Raw genomic sequence first — 27,369 nt, 5'->3', positions numbered from 1 at the left:
CGTTCACATGAGGCGTCATAACGGCGCTCATGGGCTTATTATGACCGTGTGTAGGAGACGTATCTCGGACAGAGGAATGCCGCGAGCTCTGCGGTTTATTAACCAATAGGTTAAAACCAGCAGGCTTCTGCAGCGAGCCCCTGATTTTCTTCCCCTTGAGGAACCCTGGAAATAGCCGTCCTACTACTCTCATACACCCACATGCACTGTTGGCATGCAAAGAAAGTTACATAAAGGTAGCATCATGCAACACTACATCAGTCTTGCAGCTAGCAGAGTGTAGGAGCATTATTATAATATAACATAACAAAAGATATGTCTTATACAGACGGGAATGTGACTTACAAGATTATGCATATTGTTCACAATGAGATGATGATGTAAACAGTACCTAGAAACTCAAAATGGCTGCTAACATAAACTCATGTGGCAGAGATTGTAAGCATTTGCACTGAAAATCAATCTGAGAATCAATAATGTCTTTATCACAAAGCATTTCAAACAGTTATCCATCACTCCGTTTCATCCAATTTAAAACGCCAACACAGGAGTTGTAAAGTCTGTCTTTAATCAAATATTAACAAAGCCCGATATTCAGCTCTAGACATTGGTATCCTGATTTTAATATTCTTCTCAGGGATATTATCTTGCTTTGATTTCATCTAGTTGACAGTGTTTGCATTTCCTTCACCAATATAAATACAGTTGTGTAAATTAAGAAAACCATTTTTTGATTTAGGTTAGCGAAAACATTGAAATTACAGCTGCGACTGCCAATATGTTATCTCAGCAATAATGTTATGTAATTAGAGACTTGTAATACCCTAATATACAAAAGATTGAAAATGGTATGAAAAAATCACAGACGTTATTAAATAACAATACATCACACAAATATGTACTACTGACCGCCAATCAGATAAAACAGCTCATTTACAATTCTCCATGGAATTATTCATTTTGGTATGGATTTGGGTTGTTCCTGTTCATGATGTACTTCTTCAAGAAGCCCATGAATCTGTAGAAAGCCACAAGAGGAATGGATACAATAGGAAGGACAGATAGGAGCACACAGATAGTGTAAACCCATTCAGGATAGTGCTGAACGTCAGCAAGGGGGAAGTTCACCTGTTGGGGGAAAGGAGTAGAAAGTCAATGTGTTTTTTCAACACCCAGCAGGTCGAACACTACATAATGATGTTGAAAAGAAACCGTTTCAACTTTCTTACATAATCTGGGTTCCAGGCGTTATATGTTGGTCTCTTTTCAGCCTCGACTACAACGTATGCCACAAAAACCACCAGAAGCATCAAAGGGCTGATAAAGCGCCATGTGGTCTGCCAGAAGATGTTGGGCCTCCTACCTGTCATCCATTCAATGTCATCATTAAACCTGAGGGAAAAGGAGACCCGTAGTCAAATAACTGAACTATATTTTCATATTGCAAGTATAATAATGCCATGAATTACAACCTCACCTGTTTATTCCATAGATGTATACCACACTGATGATCTCAAAGAAGGCTATGATGAGCAGAGGCATGGATCCCACGTAGTTGTTGAAAATCCCCAGCCAGTAGTTTCCAGAGCCCAGCGTGAAGATGAGAGCCACAGTAAAGGAGGTGAGGCAAATTAGCCCTTTTTAGCCACAAAAGACAATATAGGAAATGGATTTTGTTTTATGCTGTTATGATTAATAATGGTGAATTAAGTCATACAAAGGTATTTGTTTAACAATGAATTGAAAGTGTGTGCATTCCGACAGATCAAGAGACTTTTGAATACGAAGGGCAAAATCATTATTCATGCTAATTGATTAAAATGCAGTTTTTCGCCTCTCATATATGGAGATGTCCTGCCTTTCTTTGTTTTGCATCATATGTTTTGGTTTTGGACTAACAAAACAAGACATTTTTTTAAGACATCACCTCAGACTTTGAGAAACGGGAATGGACATTGTTCACTGGTTTATGACATTTTATAGAACCATTGATTTATCTAGAACATAATCAACAGATGAACTGTTAATGAAAATAATCCCTACTTGCAGTTTTTGTAATTTTATAATACAAACTACTAAACTAGTGATGAGTCATATAAACTCCTCAGATATTTTGGTTTACCTGTGAACACTTCCTTAGGAATCCAGGCTGGAATAATGTTCAGGTCCAGCAGAGGAGTAAGGACCCCCTCTAGATTCCCAAACATGGAGGACAGGCCCAGGCTGAAGAGCATGATGAAGAAGAGCACCGCCCACACCTGAGAGCCCGGCATATGTATCACCGCCTCAGTGAACACAATGAAGGCAAGTCCGGTTCCAGACGCACTCTACAGGTAGGATCTGAGACGTTATCTCTTACACAACAACCTCACAAAGGTTCATCAGAAAATGATTACAATAATTATCAAAGTAACAGATGCGTTGTACCTCATCCAGGAACGTCTGTAGGTTACACGTCTTTAGATTGAGGCTTTCGACCTCTGAGGGATCAGTATTGTTGAAATAGTTAAACCAGTCATCGTAGTTTTCCAGAGTTATGTTCTCATCCCCAATGTTGAAGGAATTAGTCAATCTTAGTATGTTCCTAAAATCAATGGAAATTAAATGAGTTAACACTACTAGTACAAGCATCACATCTTATAATGAAAACTAGCGGGGACATCTTTTCATTAATCAACTGTGAAAATAGATGTTTTTTTTGTACTGATTAATTGATAAATACACAAACTTTTACAGCATAATTCCTTTTATGATACATACCAATTTCTGCACTTATTGAAGTTTTCATTAGCTTTAAATCCAAGAATGGCAAAAATTGGAATGGATGCATATATTGACGTGAAACTGTTCACCAATCCAACAATTAGGGCATCTCTCTCACAATCATTCCTGCAAAGATAAAGCAAAGTTTCACTTTTATTTTATAGTATTTTTCTATTGTGTACATAATGCTGTAAAATGAAAAAGTGTTTATAAAGGTCTTACTTCTGAACATTATAACTGGAAAAAGCAATAAGTCCTCCGAAGGCCAAAGACAAAGAGAAAAAGATCTGAGTAGAAGCATCCAACCAGACATCAGGATTCTTAAGAGTTTCCCACTGCAAAGAACATACTAATTGTTAGTTAGACATCCATTTGTATTCATTACATTCAATCATCCATTCAAAATAAAGCTAATGTCAAACTTACATCTGGAGTGAAGAGATATATTAAGCCATCTGTGGCCCCAGGCAGAGTCAGTGATCTGATCAAGAAGATGGTCAAAACCAGATATGGGAAGGTGACTGTGACATAAATAGCCTGTTGAAACAGTTAAATGCTGATAACATATTTCATATTCAAATCAAACGGAAATACAGATTGTTGTAACCTCATTTATCATATGCACTCCTAATGTGTGTGGGGTTTTGAAAGTGTGTTCTTACAGCTGGGGAGCTCTTCTGTCACTTGTTTAGGTGATACAAAGACAGTCTTCCGTCCATCACCTTTAATGCAGCCTCTACCCGAGTGCCATATCACATGTTAAATAAGATTACTGATGAGCTTGTTTTTGCTGATCCCATTATACCATGCTGTTTTTGGAGACGGAAGGTTTTTCTTGCTGTTAAAGTGTGATTTGTAACTTGTATGCTTGGTGGATTTGTTCCAGTGGAGGGATCTACAGTGCACTTCTCTATAAAGGGAGGTGTGTGGTGCAGTGGGTTGTGCGTTGGTGTTGGGATCAGGGGAGCACAGGTTCAAACCCCACTGCAGTCAGCATGTCGTTGTGTCCCTGAGACACTTCACCCCAAATTGCTCCAGTGGGGATTGCCCACAGTATTGAGTATGTAAGTCGCTTTGGATAAAAGCGTCTAACAAGTGACATGACATGTAATCTATTCCAGCATTTTATTTCTATTTGCATAGTCCATTTCATATTCATTTAATTTTGACATCATATAGATCTTTGTACAGAAAGCCAGTGTTACTCTTATCGTTTCAACATTTTGAAATCAATAGTTGGGCTGTAAGATACAACAAATAGATATAACATTACAAATATGTGTTAGCATTACATCTAACAGTACAAATTACCTTTCCAATAGTCTCAATTCCCCGTATGAAGCAGATGTACACGAGGCACCAAGCAGTTGCGAGACACAGTACGAGCCACCACTGAAAGGAGCCGCTGGTCTCAATGTTTGGTGTGATGTTCAGTGTTTCACGATACCAAAAGTAGTTCACCGCCGAGCCCTTCTCACATTCACTTACATAGCCTGTATCAAAGAGATTGTTCATCATGAAATAATTGATGGGACTGTATTTCATGTTGAGTTTTCATTCAACATTTATCTTTCAATGATATTATTATGAAAAGATAAGATAAGTAAGAAAATACCAGTATGATTCAAGTTTATTGGGCAGTCCCTCCAAGGAAGTGGGCTTTGAAAGGAGTGGAAAAAGTACCAGAGGATCCAGGCCAGGATCATGTTGTAGAACAGGCCGACTAGGAAGGAGACTGCCAAGGAAGCAACACCTGTATATCCACATTTACACATTCACAAAGAAATGTATGATTGTTACGAAAGGCAGTGATTTCCAGATAGTCATGCACACAACTTTATTTTGTACAGTACATCCCCTTGTTTTTGGCTTATTGCTTTCCTGAGTAAATGGTATTGATTGAACCTTCTCACCTAATCCTCCCATGTAAGGGGAGATTGAATTCCACACTCCAATACTTCCCATGCGGAGCCGTTGTCCGATGGCCAGCTCCATGTGCAGCAGAGGAAGTCCCTCAAACACCAACGCAATGGCATAAGGAATCAGAAAGGCCCCTTCAAATAGGGCAAATCAAAGTCATAACAATGGCCATAATGACTGATAAGGGACAATAACACAATACATATGAGATATTCAGTAATGAGTCGACTTCAAAATAAACATTGGCAATGCCTTTTATTTTTGAAGGTCATTCGGTTTATGATTACTTTTGACTATCAACAATCTGAGCTTTATCACACCCAGCAATAGCTCTCAACACCAGACATAACTGATTCCCTAGTTAATCATTACATTACATGTCACTTGTTAGACATTTTTTATCCAAAGTGATACTGTGGGCAATCCCCACAGGAGCAATTTGGGGTGAAGTGTCTTGCCCAGGGACACAACGACATGCTGACTGCAGTGGGGTTTGAACCTGTGACCCCCTGATCCCAACACCAACGCACAATCCACTGCACCACACGCCTCCCTGTGTCATCATTTATCAATCTTGATGATTCAAGTTTATCTTTGAAACTAGATGTCTTCAGAAACCTTAATTGTGTTCTGGAAAAACAAGATAACAACATGAAAATAGAAGCAAAGTAATATTTGCATAATTTCTGAAACCACATCTCATCAAAATAGATGTGACTATTGTGAAGCATTTCAGTATAACTGTGGAGTGTGTTTGTGCGTCTGATTGTTTAGTGAGATTAACATATTGGAAATAAAGGTTGTAGGCTATTTTCTAGTAAGGGAATTAAAATGATAGTAACAGCTTTTAAAGCAGTGTAAATTGTTTATCATTGTGTTGTAAGAGCCTTTGGATAAATGAATACAAAATATTTGTCAAACCAAATGGAAAGTCAAATATTTGCGACCCACTTTACTGTTTTGTTAACATCAAAATGCTCTTACCTCCTCCATAGGTTTGACACAAATACGGAAATCTCCACACGTTACCGAGTCCCACAGCAAAACCTATGCAGGTTAGCAAGTATTGAACTTTATTGTCCCATTTTGGTCTTTCAGCGATGTCTTTAGGTTCATCATCCTGCATCTGCTCAGCACTTCCAGGTGTATCCATCACTTGTTTTCGTTGGTATTTCAGAATATTGTAAGAGGCTAATCTTCTTTTATCTGACTCGTCCACTCTGTCTGAGGAGAAGGGGAGGACCTGGGGACTTGTTACCTGTTTGTATCAGGAGGCGAAGGAGCGACATGTTCTTTATCAGCCTCCTATTTTGTGTTGGCTTTTAATCCTGTGGGAACAATCTGGTTTGTTTGTTTAATAAAAAGCCCTTGTGTAAAGCGGCGTGATCTGATGTTGATTACAAAGCTGTAACATTGAAAGTTATACAACACAGCATAAATAAGGAACCCCGAGAGAAAACTGTGCAAATAAATTCCTTTTAATTCATAACGTGATACAGTCTACATTGCATTTATTATTTTACAGTTGTACAAGGTTTCCATTACTTCAGTCAATGGTTATTATCCCTTACAAAAGGTTCTGTACAAGTATCTATTGTGGATGCAGTTCCTTATCAAACCTAATTTGAATGATGTTATCTTTCATATTCATACAGACTACAATCAGTCACATCCATTATAATTAAATTGAATATTAAAGTAAACTCATAAAGCATGTATTTACACATGGTAAATGCATTTAAATAACAATAAGCAGCTGATTTAATGACTATTTACTTCTCAAACACATCACAATAGTGACCCCAGCTGGACAGATTCATGTACTTTCATTGCATGGCTCGAAGTCAGTTTCCTTTTGGGATAGTATTTCCTCCCATTCTTAAAGCTCCCATGTCATGCTTTTCCAGTTATTACCCGTCCCCTTGTGTGTTATGAAGGTTTTTATGCATGTAAACGGTGTGCAAAGTCAAAACCCTCAAAGTACACCCTGTAGCGAGTAAAACTCTAACACAGAAAATACCTCCCCAAAACGCCTCGTTGGAGATACGTCACTGCCCATTTGAGTCTTCCATTTAGTTCCGGGTACGGCATGATGTCATGCGTCATGTCATGTCAGGCCCTGACAAAACAGCAGGGCCCTATTTCAGTATTAACTATAGAATAAAAGACAGCAACAGCTGACATCAAATCTTTGCGGAGCCCAAGGATAATAATCATAAATAAATAACATAGTGAAAATAAATATATTGCAATGCTCAGTACAGCTGCATCCAACCGTCTCTAATCATAAAAAAACATAATACAAATAAATGTATTGCAATGCTCAAAACAGCAGCATCCAACAGTCTCTAATCCTTGGATATTACATGCCACTGCATGCATGCACGGAGCAGCTGTAGCGCGGAGATCATCATATCATATCATTGTATTACTTAACAAAAAATAACAAAAACAAAAAACCGGCTCGTTCGCGGGCGCGAGCCGGCTCCCGTCGTTCAGAGCCGGCTCGTTCGCGACCGACACATCACTAGTTGGAAGCTCTGGTTCAGTTCACAATCGATCCAGTCATGCCAATGCCAAGGACCTGTTTCCTGAAATGTGAGGAGAAATCTGAGCTGTTTGTCCTACCGACGGAAGAACCACGACGAAGTCAGTGGTTGAAATTTCTTTTAACACTGTTCCTTCAGAGGTTCGAAGAACGTTACTGTGTGCGCGGCATTTCACAGACGAAAGCTTCCAAAACATTGCCCAGTTTGAGGCCGGATATGCACAGCATTTGAAACTGAAGGACGATGCTATTCCTAGTTTGTTTGGACCGTTTGGATCAGGGGAAGATTTGGGTACACAACCTGTAAGTTTGCATTGTTATTTGTGTATTTATCAAACAAGGTATCTACCACGACTGTTTAAATGTGTAAACATGTTTCGGACTGCTAAGCCAGTGCTAACTGTGCTAACTAAGTTGCTAGCGTTTCCATATCAACTCTAATATCAGCAGATGGCCTTACATACATGTATCTCATAGCAGGAGAATGTCTGCATTCACACACGAAATACTCATAGACAGTATACTCCAGGTGATTTACCGTACGGTCAGTCGCGAAACGTAATTACATTATAGCTGGCGTTCCGAGCGTGTATGCTACCGAGCTAAACAACAAGGCTACTTATGCCCCTTTCACACCGGCGCTTTTCCAGCTCCGGCTCGGAGCTGGAGCTGGAAAAGCGCAGTTTTTTCCTGTTCACACTGCAGCGGCGCCGCGTCATAGCTCCGGAATGCGGTTCACTTCCAGCTCCAAAAAATTGTCGGTCTAGAGGCAAGAGCTTCGGAGCTATGACGCGGCGTCGCTTACGTCTCTCTTACGTCGAGGCGTGCAGGAAACTAAACCCACCTCCCCTGAACATGGGTCGACTGAAGAGTCTCGTCATGCCTGCCTACAAGCATTAGCGCTGAGCAAAGTGACTAGAAGGCAACCACACAAAAAAAAACACACTTTATAAAGTCAGGCAACACTAACCAGGCTTCGTGTGATTCTGTTTATTTGTACCTTACTTTGACCATCCGTTCGCTGTTATTGATCATTGTGGAGAGCAGGCAGACGTTTTGTTTGTTATTATAGCAGCTATCGGATGGAATCAATACATGGGCTGCACAGGTTGTCATGTCCGACTATCACAAGTAGAATCATAATGAAAAATACGCCGGTAAAATGTGCCTGTAGAAAACGGCTTAGCAAGTAGTCAGTTTAGCTTCGGTTGCTATGCTAACATCACCCATGTTATACCAGAGAAACTTTCATAACAGCGTTGTGATGCCAAACAGCGTCAATTCAGACTGACACACATTCACTTAAGGGGAACTGGGATATGTATCAGCTGCTTGTGTGACAGTCAGACAGTGAATACTTTAGAGCCGTGTGAGCTAACCCGGAGCTAACGGGAGAATAAACTCCCGTGGAAGAGCAGCCAGCACTGCAGCGGTCGGTAAATGCCGCTGAAACACATTAATAAACAATGAACCACGGCACTCTGGAGAAAAGTATAAGGTTGGAGAAGTCGTTATTTAATTTAATCTGGCTTCGTATGATTAAAAGCAACACGATCATCGACCCGACGCAGTCCCCCCCCGTTGTTGTTGTGAGCTCCGTTGGGGAGAAAATCAGCGATGTAAACGGTGACGTCATGACGCAGCAGCGGCAGCTGGGCGGTGTGAATAGAGCGGGAGCTGAAAAGGGAAACCGGAGCTGAACCAGAAAAGCTCTAGCTAGGAGCTAGAAAGGGAAAAGCGCTGGTGTGAAAGCCGCATAAGGGCTAGACATGAGTTTGCTCGGAAAAACATTGTTTTTACCCATATAAGATTGCAATTGTAAACATGTGCTTGATAGCCTAATATGAACCACTATCTGTTGTTCATAGTATAGTATAGCATATTAAACAACTGAACAACTAGCAAACGTAGATTAGCATTGTAATCCAGCTGGCAAGCTGACGAACATCAAACAACTAAGTTTATTTCACACTTCACACTCTTTGCCCGCTCACAGACCCCCAAAGGACGGCCTAGAGACCTCCAAGAGGTGTCCCTGAAATGGGGACTCTGTTTATTTCATAATTCCAGCAGAGACAACTGGGAAATCCCCTCTCTTTGCCCGCTCACAGACCCCCAAAGGACGGTACATTTCAGTTGGCTTTCCTCCGACGCTGATAGCATGTATAGCTAACGAGGCTAGCTATACATGCTAGCGGGAAACATTGTATGACCTGTTGGAGCAGAACACCTATTGTGGTGGCTGATAGCCACCCCCTCTGCTACGCGCCGTTCGTTGGATGAGGCTGATCTCTATTTAATAAAGAAAGAAATTGAAAACACCGGAATCAAAAGTTATAACAATTATCTGAGTTTACTGGTAGGAAACAAAACACGTATACAAGTTATACAGAGTACTCCGGACTTCAGGCTTGTGATGCGGTTTACAGGTAGACAGACCAGCTTTCAGAAAACGAGAAGTATGGACTCCAGGTTTGTGATGCGGTTTACCGTCTCTAGACCAGCTTTCAGCAAACCAGAAGTATTTTTACATACAAAAACAACAGTATTCATATCCATATTTTGGGGCGGAGATGCGTCGACTCTTCCTTCCCATTTTACTCCGAAGCGAATCAGAGAGTCCGTGGGGAGGAGCTGTGTGAGCTGCTCACTCCCCCAGGTGTTCTTACTGGTTGGATCCACCTCTGGTCGGGTTCAATACAGCGAATCAGAGTTCTGACCAGAACGTGAGATTCTAAGTTTCCACAAGGTCAAAGTCAATCTTATCTCTGCACCGGTATTCACTCCCTTATTTTCCCATGGCATCTTTCACATACACTGTTACTCTCAGACAATTAAACATTGTATACAGATATAATGAGCCCAGAAAGAACATACTGATACCCAGAAAGAACCTTGAAAAGAACATGTGTGGGCGCTCTGGTGAAAAGGAGCTGTGTGCGTGTGAAACAGGATCTCTGGGTCAGTGAGTTGTAAGTGAGAATATCATTTCTATATACATGTATCTGATTACTTAAAACAGTTCAAACAATACATGTTTACTTCAATACAGTTTAGAATCATATCTTTTTACTTCAATCCCTCTTTTGATCTCACCTCACGAGATCAACATATAGCATTTGAAACATAACCACTGTCATTCTTTTCTACTGTGTCTGTCCCAACATTTATATAAATCCATCAGAAGCTGGGATTTAGAGCACTTTAAACCTTTAGGAACAGTCCACTACAACAACTTCTTATGACAGTGGAGGGAGAATAAAATATGTCTAAAAAGTTCGTCCTTGTCAGCTGAGTCATCGTACTCTTCCCCCTCCGACGCATAAGCCAACAAGGGCATTTGGTACGAAGGGGAAGGCGCAGCTTTTCCCTCAATGGTGGAACTGATGAGTCTAACACACAATGAGCGGATACAAGGCACACAACAACAACCACATGTCACCAAAATGGCAATAAAAGTAGCCACAGAAATTAGAAAAGACATTATTAAACTTTTCCCTCTTTTGGTAACACATAGTTCTGTATGGTAAAAAATACAAATCCCTTAAATTATGGGATATAAAAATAAAGTTGACGTTCCTCCAAAAAATGGATTGTTCAAACAAAGTTCCACACCGGCTATATCAACCTGTTTCAGCGGGAAATGGAGTTCCCTATGCCGTCTTGGTTTGCCGTGTCTTTGTCCCCCCAGCCCGCTGACGGCGGCTTCTGGGCTGCCTGCTAGAGAGATGTGTCCGGATTGTCCTCCCCCGGCCCGCTGATGGTGGCCTCCGGGTCGATGCTGGAGAGACGTCCCGATCCCCCTCCTCCGGCCCGCTGATGGCGGCTTCCGGGTCGACTGCTGGAGAGATGTCCTCCCGATCCTCCTCCTCCGGTCCGCTGATGGCGCCTCCTGGGTCGACTGCCTTGACGAGGGCCAGATCTGTCCTGATGTCGTCTAGGGTCCTCGCGACGAGGGCCAGATCTGTCCTGATGTCGTCTAGGGTCCTCGCAACGAGGGCCAGATCTGTCCTGATGTCGTCTAGGGTCCTTGCAGGTGTTTTTCCCGACCGCACACTGGCTCCAGTGGTACCAGTTGTCTCCCTTTCCATCTAGGCGGACGGCATGGGAGGTCCTTTGGGTCACTCGGTAGGGACCGGAAAACCTGGGGTTGAGTCACTTAGGCCTGATGACTTTCAGCCAGACGAACTCTGCTGTGTTGGCCTCGTGTTTCTCGGGTCCCCCTTTGGCGTCAGCAACCTGTGTGGAGAAGTCTCATACCAAGCCCTTAAGTTGCTGGAAATATGGTTTTGAACTCATCTTTTCTACTTCTTTAGTGTTTATTGGCGGTTGGCAAACCAACTTGTAGGTGCATTACCGCCACCAACTAGACTGGAGTGTGGACAAGAGACTATGCAGGAAACAATAAACAAAAAATGAAATAAAAAATAAAAAATAAAACAAAAATAAAACAAAACCGAACAAAAAAGGAACAAACAAACAAAACACAAATAACCAAAACTAGATTATTTTGAGCAACAAACAAAACAAAACAAAACAAAAAATAACCAAAGCTAGTATTTTAATTTGATAAATTTCTCTTAAAAACGTAATAATCTCACATACATATTGTCTGATGTATATCCTATCCCCCCTTTTTCTGAAATAGAATGCCGTTGACGGTGTTCTTATTTTCAGAAATATCGAGCCTTATGCATCAGTTATTAAATATCAGCTATATATTATATATTATTATTACTTATATATCAGTCATTAAATGTCAGCCTTCTTCCGGTCCCCCAGTTTTAGTACACTCCCTGTTCTTCTCGTTCAAATTCTAAAAATAATATAATATAATATATGTCCAGCAGATGGAGCCAAACCTTAATTTATCATTAGTCTGTTTGTTTTGTGCCACACCCTATTGGCCACCAGATGGTAGCACCTGACCAGTTGCTTGCGGAAGCTTCTGGAAATTGGAACGTTTATATAATTTTTTCAAAATCTCCTTCCATGATTGACCTCGTTTATATTATCTGACTTATGTTGATACGTGTTCGTTTGTATTTATTTAATATACTGGGCAATTATTGTCTTTAATTCTAAATTTTCAGTATGTAATATTTTAGAATATTGTAACACTTCCTGTTCGCCACCAGAGGGCAGCAGCTGACCATGAATGAACTGCCTCTGTCTCTATTGCCGCATTTCCACTACACGGCCTCGCTCGGCCCCGCTCGGTATGGCTGGGCCTCGTTAGGACTGGCTCACTTTATGGCGCATTTCCATTACAGTTTAGGAACTGGGGCAGTATCTATAGTAACGCAGTGTAGGCGGAGCCGTGACGTGATCTTCAGAGGACCCCAGAAAAACAACACAGCCGTTAGCTGTTAGCACTCAGAGCTCACAGCTCCTCATATATGTTCAGAAACTAGACAAAAGTTAAACAAGTACAAACCACAGACTGCCTGTGTCATGGTGAATACAGTCGCTGCTTTATTTATGTCTGTATAGGCCGTTGTTGTGAGTGTGGACGGTTGGAGCATATACTGCGTTAGCTTAGCCAATCTCCATTTAGAAAACAAGCATTTTAAAAGGTTTTTCCCCTGCCGTCTGTCTGCAGACTTGACAAAGCATTAATTCATGGTTTTTACTAACCGGTATCAGTATGTTGTTACTTCGGCATCATTTTGAAACGTGTATTACAATTAAATCACGGTCAAATATGTCCATCTTGTTGTAGTTGTTGCCCCCTTGCCAGCGACGCTCTCTCTAGTTTAGCATACTCAGCCCGACTCAGCCTCGTTGTCTCTGGCCCTGGACCCACGATTTTATGAGGCCAGAAAAACTGTGAATTAGGACCCGCCGGCCGGTACTAGGCCAAGTGGAAACGCAACCAAAGACGGGCCGCTGACGTCACAGCCCTCTTAAACCGGGCTGCGGGCTGTAGTGGAAACGCGCCATTAGTCTATGCAAATCTGTCTCCACAGCTCTCTTACTTGATTTTCTCTCAATTATTACACAGATTTGACTTAAAAATCACACAGAGTCTATTCCCTTTTGCAGACTTTGTACTATCTGAATTCTATCTCTGTGTACAGTATGTACTGTGTACAGAGTGGTGTTCTCAAATTATGTTTGCAGTTTTACACACATTTTATCCCCATACAGTCAGGCAGATTTTTATTGTGCGATGTATATTTCAATAGATAGCGTGACTTCCTGAAGCAAGCTTCTACAACCCCCTTACGCCGATTGCGGCTTCAGGCAAGGAGTCGGAACCCAGTCAACAAAATCTCTTTATCGTCACGTTTAATGAGCCTGATTAACCCCACAGCAGTTTTGTGATGAGATTCGGTCGTTCCAAATAATTAGTTGGAGGTCGCGTCTCTCTCCTCCTCTATCACCCACCATATAACAATTACAGCCATTTTATACATTTAAAGCACCACGAAAGGTAACCGCATTAATCAATCTTATCATGATCTGCGGGGAATTTAACCCTTCTGTTTTTTACACCTCCGCAGCCTTTAATTAAAGCACTACAAGCCAACCGTATTAATCAATTTTATCTTGACTTACGGGGAATTTAACCCATACATCTTTTACAGCCTTGCAGCGTTCGTTTGTAGTGAGTTGTAGGACGGGACTTATCTACCCGCCTCTTACAAGCACTTTTGTGCCTTAGGTACAGGACTGAATACCCGACTCTAAGCACTATCCCAATATCCCAACTAGAATATGTATTGTATTTCCCACCGTGACTAAGAACACTGAGAACGCTGCTGACAACTTTTTGACAATTTTTTAGTATAATCAATCACAGATTTTTGATAGTCAAAACAGGTGTCTGCTCACCTTTTGTATATGGCGCCTTGGTTCAGTTGTCAACAGTATCTCTGTGTCCTCCCCCTGGACTGGATTCCGTCCCCTGGCTGTCGGTGTTCCTTTCTAGAGATAAGCACTCATCACGTCGGGGTCACCACTTGTTGGAGCAGAACACCTATTGTGGTGGCTGATAGCCACCCCCTCTGCTACGCGCCGTTCGTTGGATGAGGCTGATCTCTATTTAATAAAGAAAGGAATTGAAAACACCGGAATCAAAAGTTATAACAATTATCTGAGTTTACTGGTAGGAAACAAAACACGTATACAAGTTATACAGAGTACTCCGGACTTCAGGCTTGTGATGCGGTTTACAGGTAGACAGACCAGCTTTCAGAAAACGAGAAGTATGGACTCCAGGTTTGTGATGCGGTTTACCGTCTCTAGACCAGCTTTCAGCAAACCAGAAGTATTTTTACATACAAAAACAACAGTATTCATATCCATATTTTGGGGCGGAGATGCGTCGACTCTTCCTTCCCATTTTACTCCGAAGCTAATCAGAGAGTCCGTGGGGAGGAGCTGTGTGAGCTGCTCACTCCCCCAGGTGTCCTTACTGGTTGGATCCACCTCTGGTCGGGTTCAATACAGCGAATCAGAGTTCTGACCAGAACGTGAGATTCTAAATTTCCACAAGGTCAAAGTCAATCTTATCTCTGCACCGGTATTCACTCCCTTATTTTCCCATGGCATCTTTCACATAAACTGTTACTCTCAGACAATTAAACATTGTATACAGATATAATGAGCCCAGAAAGAACATACTGATACCCAGAAAGAACCTTGAAAAGAACATGTGTGGGCGCTCTGGTGAAAAGGAGCTGTGTGTGTGTGAAACAGGATCTCTGGGTCAGTGAGTTGTAAGTGAGAATATCATTTCTATATACATGTATGTGATTACTTAAAACAGTTCAAACAATACATGTTTACTTCAATACAGTTTAGAATCATATCTTTTTACTTCAGACCGAACGTAGCAGACTACCCGTATAAGATTGCAATTATAAACACGTTATTGCTAGCCTAATATGAACCACTAGCTTTTGTTCATAGTAGTTTTATTACACTCCATTATAGTTGCCGTTCCTCCGAGCTAACGTTCATATCGTGTTTGCTAAGGTAAACAAGAAAGCTAGGTTAGCATATTAGCTGGCAAGCTTACTGTGTTGATTATATAGATGGATTAGATAGATCCACACTCCTACCACAACTACTACTAACGAATCTAAAACAACTAAGTTTCTCTAATATTTTGTGATTTGCATTTGATTTCGTCCAGCGGAAAATACATCACGGGGACGGGACTACCACACTGAGGCCTCGTCCTAAAAAGCCCCGGCTGCGCCCAGGCAAGATGCCGACAACGGGGAGGAATTGATGATATACCGTGTATATATGTATATTTATGTTCATTTTGTACATTTCTAAAAATAAAGTTTGATGGAAATACTTAGTAGGCCTATCCTTTCTTCCCTGAATTATTTGCTCCTATAACATATCATTCATATATAGCAAACCATGATTTGATTTCTCATCAAACAGTAGTAGTTTATTACAGGTAAAAATAACTTACTCTTCTATAAGAACAGTTGTAGGTACAGTTCGGTTAGTTAGCGTATAAAATATACGGCTGTACCGACGCCATTATAAGACTGATGTTCCGCTCAGAGCGAGCCGAAAAAAGCACTGTTAGACATGGGCGGAGCCTCTCTGGTGGTTGACTAATCAGAACAGAGTGGCCGAGCTGACCAATTGGAGCACACTAGGCTCACAGGGAGGGGGGGGCAAGAGCTCCAACGAGTCGTTTAGTGGAGAGAGTGAATACTGCTGAATACACATACTTTACAGAGATGCTGTATGCGAAACCAATGTGAGTTTGGAAAATTGCACAGTATAAATCTATTTTAGTATACCTCAACAATGTAATTATGATCAGTGGAAATGGCCATGACATGGGCCCTTTAAAATCAAATAGTGAATCACATGGTAAACTGTAGCTGTCTAATCAAAGTTAACCCCACAAAAGTATGAACTCACAGCGTTACCCTGGGATAGTAATTTATTATGGGCTTACATTTACGTCATTAGATTTTCTCTTGGTCAATTTCTTACAAAATACAAATTGGATTAACCCTTGTGTTGTGTTCGAAAGCTGTTACCGTTCATGGTGTTCGCGGGTCAATTTTGACCCATAATTTATTTCAGTCCAAAACACAACAAAAAAATGACTATCATCCAATATTGTTTTAACTACATCACCACTAACTTATTATGCATTCATAACCTACAATCCTGTTGTAATTGTATTCTATGGCCCCAAAACACATTACACCACATATTGCACACGTGCATGTGTGTGTTCAGGTTCAAGTGTTACTGTACATATTCTTTGAGAAAGGTGGAGTTCCCATGGGGGGAGGGGGGCCAGAGGGATGGGAGACCAGAAAGGCTTCTCAATTCTCTAATTTCCCCTCCTCGACTCCTCGGTCCTCTGGTAGTGACCTGGAAATGGATTTCAGCGCGCCAAGGACATCTAATTTCTCTAAATGCACATCGAGGATATATCCAGTCTCTGATTGTGTTACGTTACTATGAGAGTGCTCTCATACTTGTTTGATTCTGAAATTGTATATATTTATATAAATGTCCGCATCTGTAGCCTGTTATTGTCTCATTATATGAATGAATTAAAAGTAAATATATAAGTGGTTATGAACACATCTGTCCATCAGACAGAAGAGGTTTCTCAATACTCTAATTTCCCCTCCTCGACTCCTATCCTCGACTCTGAAGTAAAAAGATATGATTCTACACTGTATTGAAGTAAACATGTATTGTTTGAACTGTTTTAGGTAATCACAAACGGGTTTTGATAAGTCACTTAGAATAGGAATGTTATTCTTACTTTCAAACTCACAGATCCAGAGATTCTGTGTTGCAACACACCAACATCCTTCTTATCATCCATAAAAGCCAGATGCGGTCATTAAGTCGTTAAAAGACATCGTTAAATAGGTGGAGAAGAGTTTAAATGTCTGAAGGAGGATAGTTTAGGTGAAAATATCCCCTGGGAAAGGAATGTAGAGTAAGATAAGGTAAAGATAAACATTGACTTTTGACCTGGTGTGGTTTGGGATCTCACTCTCTGGTCAGACCTCTGATTGAACCCGGCCAGAAGCGAATCCAGCCAGTCAGGGCACTTGGGGGAGGTGGTCAGTTTAAACAGCTCCTCCCCAGGGGCTCTCTAATTCGCTTGGGAGAAAAATGGGAAGGAAGACTCGACAAATCTCCGCCCCAAAAATAGATAGAAATACTGATGTTGGTGTGTGTAAAAATGCTTTTGGGTTTGGTGAGTGGCAGGTCCTGATAACTGTGTCCGCATCGCATCACAAACTTGAAGTCACTTTCATCTCGTTTGATGAGTTGGCGGGTCCCGACGCATTTATCCGCATCGCATCACAAACCTGAAAGGCCGGAGTGCTCGAGTACTCTGTATAACTTGTATATGTGTTTGGTTTCCTACTAGAAGTAAACTCAGATAATTTGTTATAACTTTGATTCTGGTGTTTTCAATTCCTTTCTTAATTTAATAGAGATCCAGCCTCATCCAACGAACGGCGCGTAGCAGAAGTGTTCTACTCCAACAACTCCTATCCTCGAGACTTAGGGTGTTTCTCAATCGCGAGTAAAGCTGCTTCAGAGCCACTATTTCAAGCATACTACGTCATCGAGTGCCGCCGAAGTACTGTTCCAATCTCCAGCATACTTGGAAATCTACCGAGCCAGGCGTACTCCGTTTGGAGAAATATCGAGGCTGCACATGAGTATACTCCGCGGTCTTAAAATCCCCACAATGCTTTGCGCACGGACCAATAGAGTGGCGAAGTCATGGGACCTTATTTCGGAAAAATAATGTATTGAAGTCAATGGAGAGAGAAAACTTATCTTTCGATCCCGTTTGAATTGTGCCATGAATTACACATATGATGTTTGTCAATCTTAAAAAATAATTTCCATGTCAAAAAAGTCACAGTTTGTCGTAAAACTGTTGAAATATAAGACTATGAAAAATACGTAACTAGAAAGACTACAAATCCCAGAGTCGCGTAAGTGATGTCACAATTGTTTTCCTCCACTAAGAGATAGCTAAAATCAATCTATAGATAGATTATATCTATATGGCGCTGGCTAAGATAAGATAACTTTAACAAGATGCCTGTGTGCTTAGTACCAGGTTGTTATTATACCAGCAATGGGTCTTGCTCATTCTTTCGCTTCCCGTCTGATGAAAGGACTAGGAGTGTCTGGATCAAGCTAGCTAGTAGCTAGCACGTTAGTTAGCATTACAGCCGTGTCATTTTTATTAGCCTTAACATGAAGTAACATGAAGTAACCCAACATGTTAAACAGTAAGAGTAGTAATCATATTTTGTGAACCCTTTGAATAGTACTGTCACCGGTGTGATCATTCTATAATACACAATTTAAGCCCAGGGGAGAAATGCTAACGCTAACGCTAGCTTCGGCGATCTTCTCTACTTCATGCTATCTGCACAAATGGTTGACATTAAACATTAAAAAGACCAGGCAGTTCAGAGAGAATCAAAGGAAGGCAGGCAGGCAGCTTTGCATGACTTTCTTCAGGACGTGTTTCATTGTGGTGATAGTGAGGGTAGTCAATCGTTTTGTTGACAAGACAGTAGTGACGGCCATCTTGGTGACGTGTGTTGTTGACCAGAGATGTAGTTCATTGAGCGTTTCACACAAACAAATGTGTTACTTCACAGTTTTACGACACATATTTTTTTTTTTGACTTGCAAAATTATCTTTTAAATTGACAAACATCATATGTGTAATTCGTGGCACAATTCAAACGGGATCGAAAGATAATCTTTCTCTCTCCATTGACTTCAATACATAATTTTTCCGAAATAAGGTCCCATGGAGGTCCACCGGAAGGGGAGGGACTTCGCCACTCTATTTCCCCAAATCTGTGACGGAAAATGTAAGGCGGGGCCTCTCATATGACGCACACCTGCACACTTGCTAGCGTGTTCCACTCTTTGGGTGTTTCTCAATCGCGAGTAAAGCTGCTTCAGAGCCACTATTTCAAGCATATTACGTCATCGAGTGCCGCCGAAGTACTGTTCGAATGTCCAGCATACTTGGAAATCTATCGAGCCCGGCGTACTCCGTTTGGAGAAATATCGAGGCTGCACATGAGTAGACTCCGCAGTCTTAAAATCCCCACAATGCTTTGCGCACGGACCAATTTCCCCAAATCTGTGACGGAAAATGTAAGGCGGGGCCTCTCATATGACGCACACCTGCACACTTGCTAGCCTGTTCCACTCTTTGTTTTCCGAATGCCAGGAAGTATTCTTGCCTCGCTTCTGAAGCAAGATGCTCGGCAGACATGTGCTACCAAGCAAGCGTACTCGCGATTGAGAAACACCCTTAGTGCCGCCCACAGGAGATGTGAGCGGAGGACTGAGGAGGGGAACCGAGGAGAGAGGAGGGGAAGCAGCAGGCGGTTAGAGAAATGAGAACTCCTCTCCTCTGAGCGGTCATTTTAAAGAGACGTCCATTAATGATGACAGGAGGCACAGCCCTCTGTCTGATGGACAGATGTGTTCATGACGACTTATTTACTTTTAATTCATTCACAGTGCGGTATAATGAGACAATAACAGGCTAAAGATGCGGACATATACACACACATATATTCATATAAATATATACAATTTCAGAATTAAACGTATGAGAGCACTCTCATAATAACGTAACACAATCAGAGACTGGATATATCCCCCCCCCCCTCTCTCTCTGGTCGCTGAAATGTGGAATTGAAATTACAGGCCAAAAGTTGTATTTACACGTATTAAAAGTAAGTATAGGACACCAAACCAACTGAGACCTGTCTGTCCGCTGCATCTACGCACTGTACAACACACACACCTACGCACTGTACCACACACACCTACAGCTCCTAAAGCATAATCAGGCTACAGCCGTTGTGTATTTTATTATGTGAAGCACTAAATGGTCTAACAAATATCGACTCTTTGTTTGTAGATATCTACTAAACTACAGCATACAAATACAGAGAGTAATGTAGGCCTGTTATACTGAGTGATATATATTTTACACACTGCTCTGCTTTCTGCACGGACCTCACAGCTGTTCTCACTGTAAACATCGCGTCGCGATGAAAGCAGTTACTAAAATAATATCCAGGGGATGCATGCAGAGCTGTCATTGGCTGAGATAAGTCCGGCCGTGCGTAACGCCTTCACCGTTCCCGGAAATGCATCCGCGGAGGAGCCGTGGAGGACCCATCAGTGGCTGCCTGCATCTCAGGTCGATTAAATGGAATCCTTGCGTCCTTCACTTGCGTCGTTTCCCTGTGTTTAGTCCCTCCCACCAGGGAAGCATGGAGAGACGCAAGGAAACCACGAGAAGCAGGGAAATGAGTTTTAAGAGCAATGGGACGTCCTTTTCCAATCAGTGAGCGATACACAGTAAGGGGCGGAGCGAGTATCTGAGGATTTCATCGGAGGATGGTCTGGTGGTTCCTCGGTTATCGCTCCTCCATTATCGCTCCTCGCTCCTCGATCCTCGGTCCTCCGGCAGAAATAAGAGCCATGGGACGCTACTCAAGATGGCTCAGACAAATCAACTTCCGGTGAGACCGAGACCGAGGAGCGAGGAAATGAAAATAGTCGACCTGAGACGCAGCCAGTGTCTCCTCGGTTATAGCTCCTCCAGAGAGCCTCCTCGATGCTCGATGCTCGGTCCTCGATGTGCATTTAGAGAAATTAGATGTCCTTCAACATGGCACGCTGAAATCCATTTCCGGGTCACTACCGGAGGACCGAGGAGTCGAGGAGGGGAAATTAGAGTATTGAGGAACCTCTAGTGTGCTGCTGTGCCTCCTGTCATCATTAATAAAGTCAAAGATGAATCTTGATTGGGCCAAATTTGACCCCGAGTGACCCACAACAATTCTGCTGGGTCTTCCCAGACCTGAACACCAAATTATACACTTTTTTAGAGACCTTCAGACTTGGCTAAAATGGTCAAAATCAGTTTTGTAGTGTTTATATAGCTGTTGTGGAGGATATCATGAAGCCTTGTTCCGATAAAAAAAACTAGAGCGTAGTTATTATATAATTTTAAATTGAAACGGGTCACGGGAGACCCGAACATAACATAAGGGTTAAGAAATATATATAATGTTATAACCTCACACAAAGTTATAGGAAGCAGGGCCCACCTGGTCACATGTAAGATCAGAAATACAGTATCTCTATGAGATAGAGCTTCAGGCAAAGTTAATGATGTGGAAGACACTGCAAGGGTCCCATCATTTCCCCTCAAATATTATCCCTAATGGTGCATTCCATCTTTCTGAAAGCGAACATGATGAAGGCCACAATATCACAAACGAATGGACTGCGCGAAAAAAAAATGTTGCTTTTACGAAGATAGTAGTACTTCACTCACTGTTAATGTATGAGATCAATGTTTATGGTGTTTTTAGAATGACAATCTCTTAATGTAAAAGGTGTTCTGAAAGTAAGGCCATGCAAAAAGTCAGATCAAATAAACTTGAATAAACCAATAAGCCTCTGGCGACAAATTGTTATGTAACTGTTTCTTTTTAATTTTACAGCGTTTCATGTCGCCTGATTCACAGATAAGATATTAGAGCTTTACTTGATGTTACAGGTAGCTGAAGAAACAGGGAGTTCTGTTCAGAAAAGCTTTGTCTCTTATTTTTGAGTTGCATCGATTAAACCGTTATAGCAGTCGATTCATTATTTTGGGAAAGAGAAAATAGTGGACTTTACCAGAATATTAGGCTGGGATTTGTTTGATCTCATCGTTTATTTGAATTTGGTCAGCGATATTATCAATATGTAACTTATCCGGCCTCTTCTTTGTCATTACACATTTCCAGACAGCAACATTATAAACGGAGTTCTTTTCTTCCATTTACTGACGGTGGGGGCGCTGCATAACTGCCTAGTCTGCATTAAACAAACAGAAGAGACGCGAAGCCGGAAGAAGGAAGTGAAGTCGGAGACACGTTGCAGAAAGTTCAGAGAGAATCGGAAAAACATCGAAACATACAGAAACGGTAGCATTGGATTGTTTTTATTGGGCGGATTAGCATAAACTGTACATTGACTGTATCATCATGTCAACCAGCTCAGATGGGAACCACAGAGCTGATATGGAATGGGAGGAAACCAAAGCTGTGAGGAAGAAAAGGGCTTTGAGAGAAAGAGATAGCTCAGCAAGAGCGCAAAGTTGGTCGGATTGGTCGGGTGAAGCAGGCAAGGCTGGCCAAAACAAAAAATCAAAAGTCAGTCAAAATGGAAACCAAGCAATTTCGAATAAAGAACTAGAACAGGAGTGGAAAGTTATAATTGAATTCAATCAGGATGGTGGGCATTACCACCCGATTCAGCTGACAAAATCAATTGAGAAAGAAATCAAATTTGCCAAGTTTATGAACAACAAACGAGTTTTGTTACAAGCATCCAGCAAGCAGCAGCAAGACAAAATACTTAAAATGACGACACTCAGTGGGGAAAAAATGAAGGCTCATATCCCAGGAGCAATGGCAATGTTGAGAGGAGTCATATCTGGAGTCCCATTAAATATGTCTATGGATCAAATCAAATCAAATCAAATCAAATCAAGGTTTATTTATAAAGCACATTTAAAAGCGATTTTTGGTCGGGCCAAAGTGCTGTACATGTAATAACTACAATCACATAAAAACACATTTCTATAATCACAATAATGGATGTTAAAAAGGAGATTAAAGGAGGAAAAGCCAACAGACTTATGAGCAAACGAGATGGTACATTGAAGGAAACACTTTCAGTAGTTATTCAGTTTGAGAAAAATATACCGAAATCTGTGCAAATAGGATACATGAACTACAGTGTGAGGGAATTCATCCCAAAACCACAGTGTAAAGGAAAACTAAGGTGAGCGAGATGTGGAGGTCAGCATGAGTATGGGAAATGTGAAAAAGAGGCAAAGATTAAATGCTGTAATTGTGGAGGAGAGCACAGTGCGGCGTTTGGTGGATGTGTAGTGCAGAGAGAAGCCAGAGAAGCTCAGAGGGTCAAAGTACTCAGTAAAGTCTCATATGCAGAAGCTCTAAAGAAGGGTAGGGAAACGGAAGCAAACAATCAGGCTCCTAGTGGAAGGGTTCAAAGAAACTTAGTACAGAGTGGAAACATTACAGAAAGTCAGGTTACAAATCAAAGCCAAGTACCTGTGGAAAATAAAGAAGATGATAGCATTCTCGTGGTAAAGAAAGTCAATTGTATGGCCTTCATCTGCCATACCATTAATGTTGCAGCACAGCTGAAGAAGAAAAGTGACAGAATCAAAACCATAGTGCAGGCTGCGGGGACATTCCTTAACATTAGAGATATAAAAGCAGACCAGATACATGCATTAGCAACACAAGATGTGGGAGAAACGGACAATCAAGATGAGGGTTAGCACGTTACTAATGGTAATTCACATACTCCAGTGGAATGCTAGAAGCCTCATAGCTAATGGACAGGAGTTTAAAAAACATGTCTATGAGTGACAAACATTGCCAGATGTAATTTGTGTGCAAGAGTCTTGGTTAAAACCTCATCTAGACTTTGTGATTCCAGGGTTCAGCTCTATAAGATATGATAGAGTTAGCAATCAAAATGGTGGAGGGTGTGTTACTTTCCTAAAGGATGGGCTGGCCTATAGGGTAGTCCCATCCCCGGAAGACAAGGAATGTGTCATAGTAGAAATATTCAGCCCAAGGAAAGAAGGGAACATAAAGCTTATCAATTTCTATAACCCGTGCAAAAATCTGAACATTGAAACCTTACAGACAATAGCAGGGACGGCTCATAGAAGGGAAGTATGGTGTGGTGATTTTAATGCTCACAACAGCCTGTGGGGAAGCAGTCAAACAGACAGTAATGGGGATGTCGTAGAAGAAATGCTAGAGGAAAGATCACTGTTTTGCCTTAATGATGGACAGAAAACAAGAATAGACGTGAATAGGGGGACACAGTCATGTTTGGACCTCACACTGGTGACGGATAGTTTAGTTAAATCATGTGAATGGTATGTAAAAAGTGACTCTACCATAGGAAGTGATCATTACCCAGTCTTTACACTCATCAACACAAATGTATGTTGACAGGAAGGGAGTGTATTTACCAGGTGGTGCTTTGGTAAAGCTGACTGGGAAACATTTAGGCTTTACTGTAAGGAGTCAGCACAATTATTAGCATTAGAAGGAAGTATAGAGGAGTGCTCAAATCAAGTCACAATGCACATTAAAGAAGCAGCAAATAAAACTATACCAACAAGAACAACAGAGGGTAGGAAGAAGGTGGTGCCGAGGTGGAATGAGGAATGTAGCAGAGCTATTAAAGAACGAAACAAGGCATTTAGGTCTTTAAAGAAAGACTTGTCACAAGACAATATTACAGATTATCAAAGGAAAAGGGCAGTGGCCCGTAAAACAATAAAATACACAAAAAAGACGTCATGGAGAGAGTTTTGTTCCACCATTGGAAGAGGAGTAAAGTTAGGGGATAGATAGATAGATAGATCGTACTTTATTGATCCCAAATTGGGAAATTGTTTTTGTTACAGCAGCATAAAAGGCATTTTACAATAAAACAAAATATACAAGAATAGAAATAAAATAAAATAAAATATAAAATAAAATATAAAATATACATGTCAAAATAGAAAATAGAAAATATACATACAGATATTATATATATATATATATATATACAAATATATATATATTCAAAATATATGGAATTATGGAGTATTAAATATGAAACAGATTATGTGTGAGTAAAATATACAAGGTGGTTTTATTTCTAGAGAAACTATGGAGCAGAGAGTTCTCTTCCAGCCAGAGGTGATTTATTGTACAGTGTTATTGCAGTGGGCAGGAATGTTTTCCAGTATCTGTCCTTGTGACAGGGGAGCTGCAGCATTCTGTTGGAGAAGGAGCTCCGTTGACTGTCCAGCTGCAGGTGGAGAGGATGGGTGGGGTTATCCATGATGGACAACAGCCTGTTCAGTGTCCTCCTCTCCACCACAGCTTCAAAGGGGTCTAGCTTGATGCCGATGACTGACCCAGCTTTCCTGATCAGTTTATTGATCCTGCTGGTGTCACCGGCTCTGATGCTGCCCCCCCAGCAGACCGCAGCAAAGAAGAGTGCACTAGCCACAACAGACTGATAGAAGATCTCCAGCATCTTACTGCATACGTTGAAGGATCTCAGCTTCCTCAGAAAATAGAGTCGGCTCATCCCCTTCTTGTACACAGCGTCAGTGTTGATCCTCCAGTTCAGCCCATTGTCTAAGTGCACTCCCAGGTACTTGTAGACCTCCACAACTGCCACATCCTCTCCCAGAATGCACAGGGGCAGAGGAGGAGATGTCCTCTTCCTCCTGAAATCAATGACCATCTCTCTGGATGTATGGTCTTTGTTTAAACAGATGAATGGGAAAAGGAAGTCGGTTAAAATTCCCGCTTTGATTGATGGGGATAAAGTGGCAGTTTCAAATGAAGAGAAGGCAGAATGTTTAGGTAGGGCATTTGCCGCGGTGCATAGTGGGGAGCACCTGGATGACAAACATAGACAGCAAAAAGAGTGTGTATTAAGAGAAAATGAAAATGTGAGGGAAAAAAGACGGGATGATAAATCAGCTCTTGATGTAGACTTCTCAATAGCAGAACTTAAAATAGCTTTACAAGGTACAGGATACTCAGCACCAGGACAAGGTCAGTTATGCTATGCCATGTTCCAGCAGTTACCTGTGGAAACATTCAAATGAGTACTGAGACTATTTCATAAAATCTGGAGAAATTGAGTTTTACCAAGGAGTTGGAAAACGGAAGTCATATTGCCATTTAATAAACCAGGGAAGGATCCTGCGGAAATGACATTTTTAGTAATTTGGATGGATGCATAAAATCTGCGCTATGCAGATGACGGGGACATATGGATAAGGGGAAGAAATGTTCCATATGTGTTTGAAAAGATAGGGAAAGCTATAAAGAAAGTGGAGAAGTGGTCATACAACTGGGGTTTCAAGCTGTCAGCAAGCAAATCTTGCTTCATGAAATGTACAAATAAATGCAAGATGGAGACTGAGAAGCTTACATCATATGGAAAGCCGATGAATGAGGTCAATGAATTTAAATATCTGGGGCTATGGTTAGATAGTAAATGTACATGGAAAACTCATATTAAACATTTGGAAACAAAATCCAAAAAAGTGTTGAACCTATTAAGAGCAGTGGCTGGATGTGACTGGGGAGCAGACAAACAGGCATTAATCGACATCTATAGTGCAATTATGAGGAGAACTCTGGATTACGGGTGTATAATATATGCAGCAGCAGCAAAAACGTCATTACTAAAAATGGATAGGTTACAATATAAAGCATTACGGTTGTGTATAGGTGCAATTAAGTCAACCCCTACTAATGCAATATTAGTTGAAGCAGGAGAGACTCCATTGGAGCTAAGAAGAGAGAAAATTGCTCTTGCTTATTGGGTCAGGTTAAAAGGAAGTGGGGAAGGAAATGTCACAAACAAAACATTACAGGAGTGCTGGGAATATTCCAAGTTTCAGGAGCGTGGGTTTGGATGGACAAGTAAAGGAAAAATAAGGACATATGGCATGCATGAGTTAGAGTTTTCACCATCAAATCCATTCAGTAGTGTACCCCCATGGCTTTTTCCAATAGTAAATATAGATGTGAGTATTGTAGAAAAGAAAAGAGAGTGGCAAATAAGTGAAGTAGGATTCAAAACAAGTTTGTACCTCAGGAGTAATTATCACAATTACCTCAAAATATACACAGATGGTTCTAAGAACAAGGAAGAGTGTGTCGGAATTGGTATATATATCCCAGAATTTAAAATATCGATATCAAAAAGAGCGTCAGACCAACTTTCAGTGTATACAGCAGAAATGCTGGCTGTAGTAATAGGATTACAGTGGGTGGAAGAGGTCAGACCAGATAGGGTGGTGATGTGCACAGATTCATTATCCAGTTTACAAAGCATACAGTCAACAACAACTGCCAGAGAAGACATACTCATAGAAATCAATCACAGCCTGTTAAGACTTCACAGAAGCGGTATAGATCTGCAGTTCTGCTGGGTGCCTGCACATGAGGGGGTGAAAGGGAACGAGTGTGCTGATAGATTAG

At 41.3% G+C, this 27,369-nt stretch overlaps 1 protein-coding gene across 1 annotated transcript; it reads right to left on the bottom strand.

Moving 5' to 3' along the window:
• Window positions 1-951: 951 nt before the first annotated feature.
• On the bottom strand, window positions 952-5,836 carry LOC117479190 (sodium-dependent neutral amino acid transporter B(0)AT3-like). The gene is made up of 12 exons (XM_034126199.1): window positions 5,668-5,836; window positions 4,677-4,817; window positions 4,379-4,516; window positions 4,075-4,256; window positions 3,190-3,300; window positions 2,986-3,098; window positions 2,761-2,889; window positions 2,428-2,584; window positions 2,123-2,327; window positions 1,478-1,637; window positions 1,230-1,392; window positions 952-1,128 (listed from the first exon to the last, which is right to left on the bottom strand). Exons 1-12 carry the CDS (start codon window positions 5,834-5,836, stop codon window positions 952-954), a joined length of 1,845 nt encoding a protein of 614 aa, XP_033982090.1.
• Window positions 5,837-27,369: the final 21,533 nt, after the last annotated feature.

Source organism: Trematomus bernacchii, unplaced genomic scaffold, assembly GCF_902827165.1.
Source record: "Trematomus bernacchii unplaced genomic scaffold, fTreBer1.1, whole genome shotgun sequence".
NCBI classification, from domain to species: domain Eukaryota; kingdom Metazoa; phylum Chordata; class Actinopteri; order Perciformes; family Nototheniidae; genus Trematomus; species Trematomus bernacchii.
Note: the sequence above shows the minus strand (reverse complement) of the source record. Positions and strands in the feature narration are given on the sequence as shown.

Excerpts from the sequence above, each read along its gene's own strand:
- LOC117479190 (XM_034126199.1), bottom strand. The coding sequence starts at position 5,836 with ATGGATACACCTGGAAGTGCTGAGCAGATGCAGGATGATGAACCTAAA. Across the intron at positions 3,099-3,189 it reads TATATCTCTTCACTCCAGAT|TGGGAAACTCTTAAGAATCC; the intron begins GTAAGTTTGACA and ends TGTTCTTTGCAG. Across the intron at positions 1,129-1,229 it reads ACGCCTGGAACCCAGATTAT|GTGAACTTCCCCCTTGCTGA; the intron begins GTAAGAAAGTTG and ends TTCCCCCAACAG.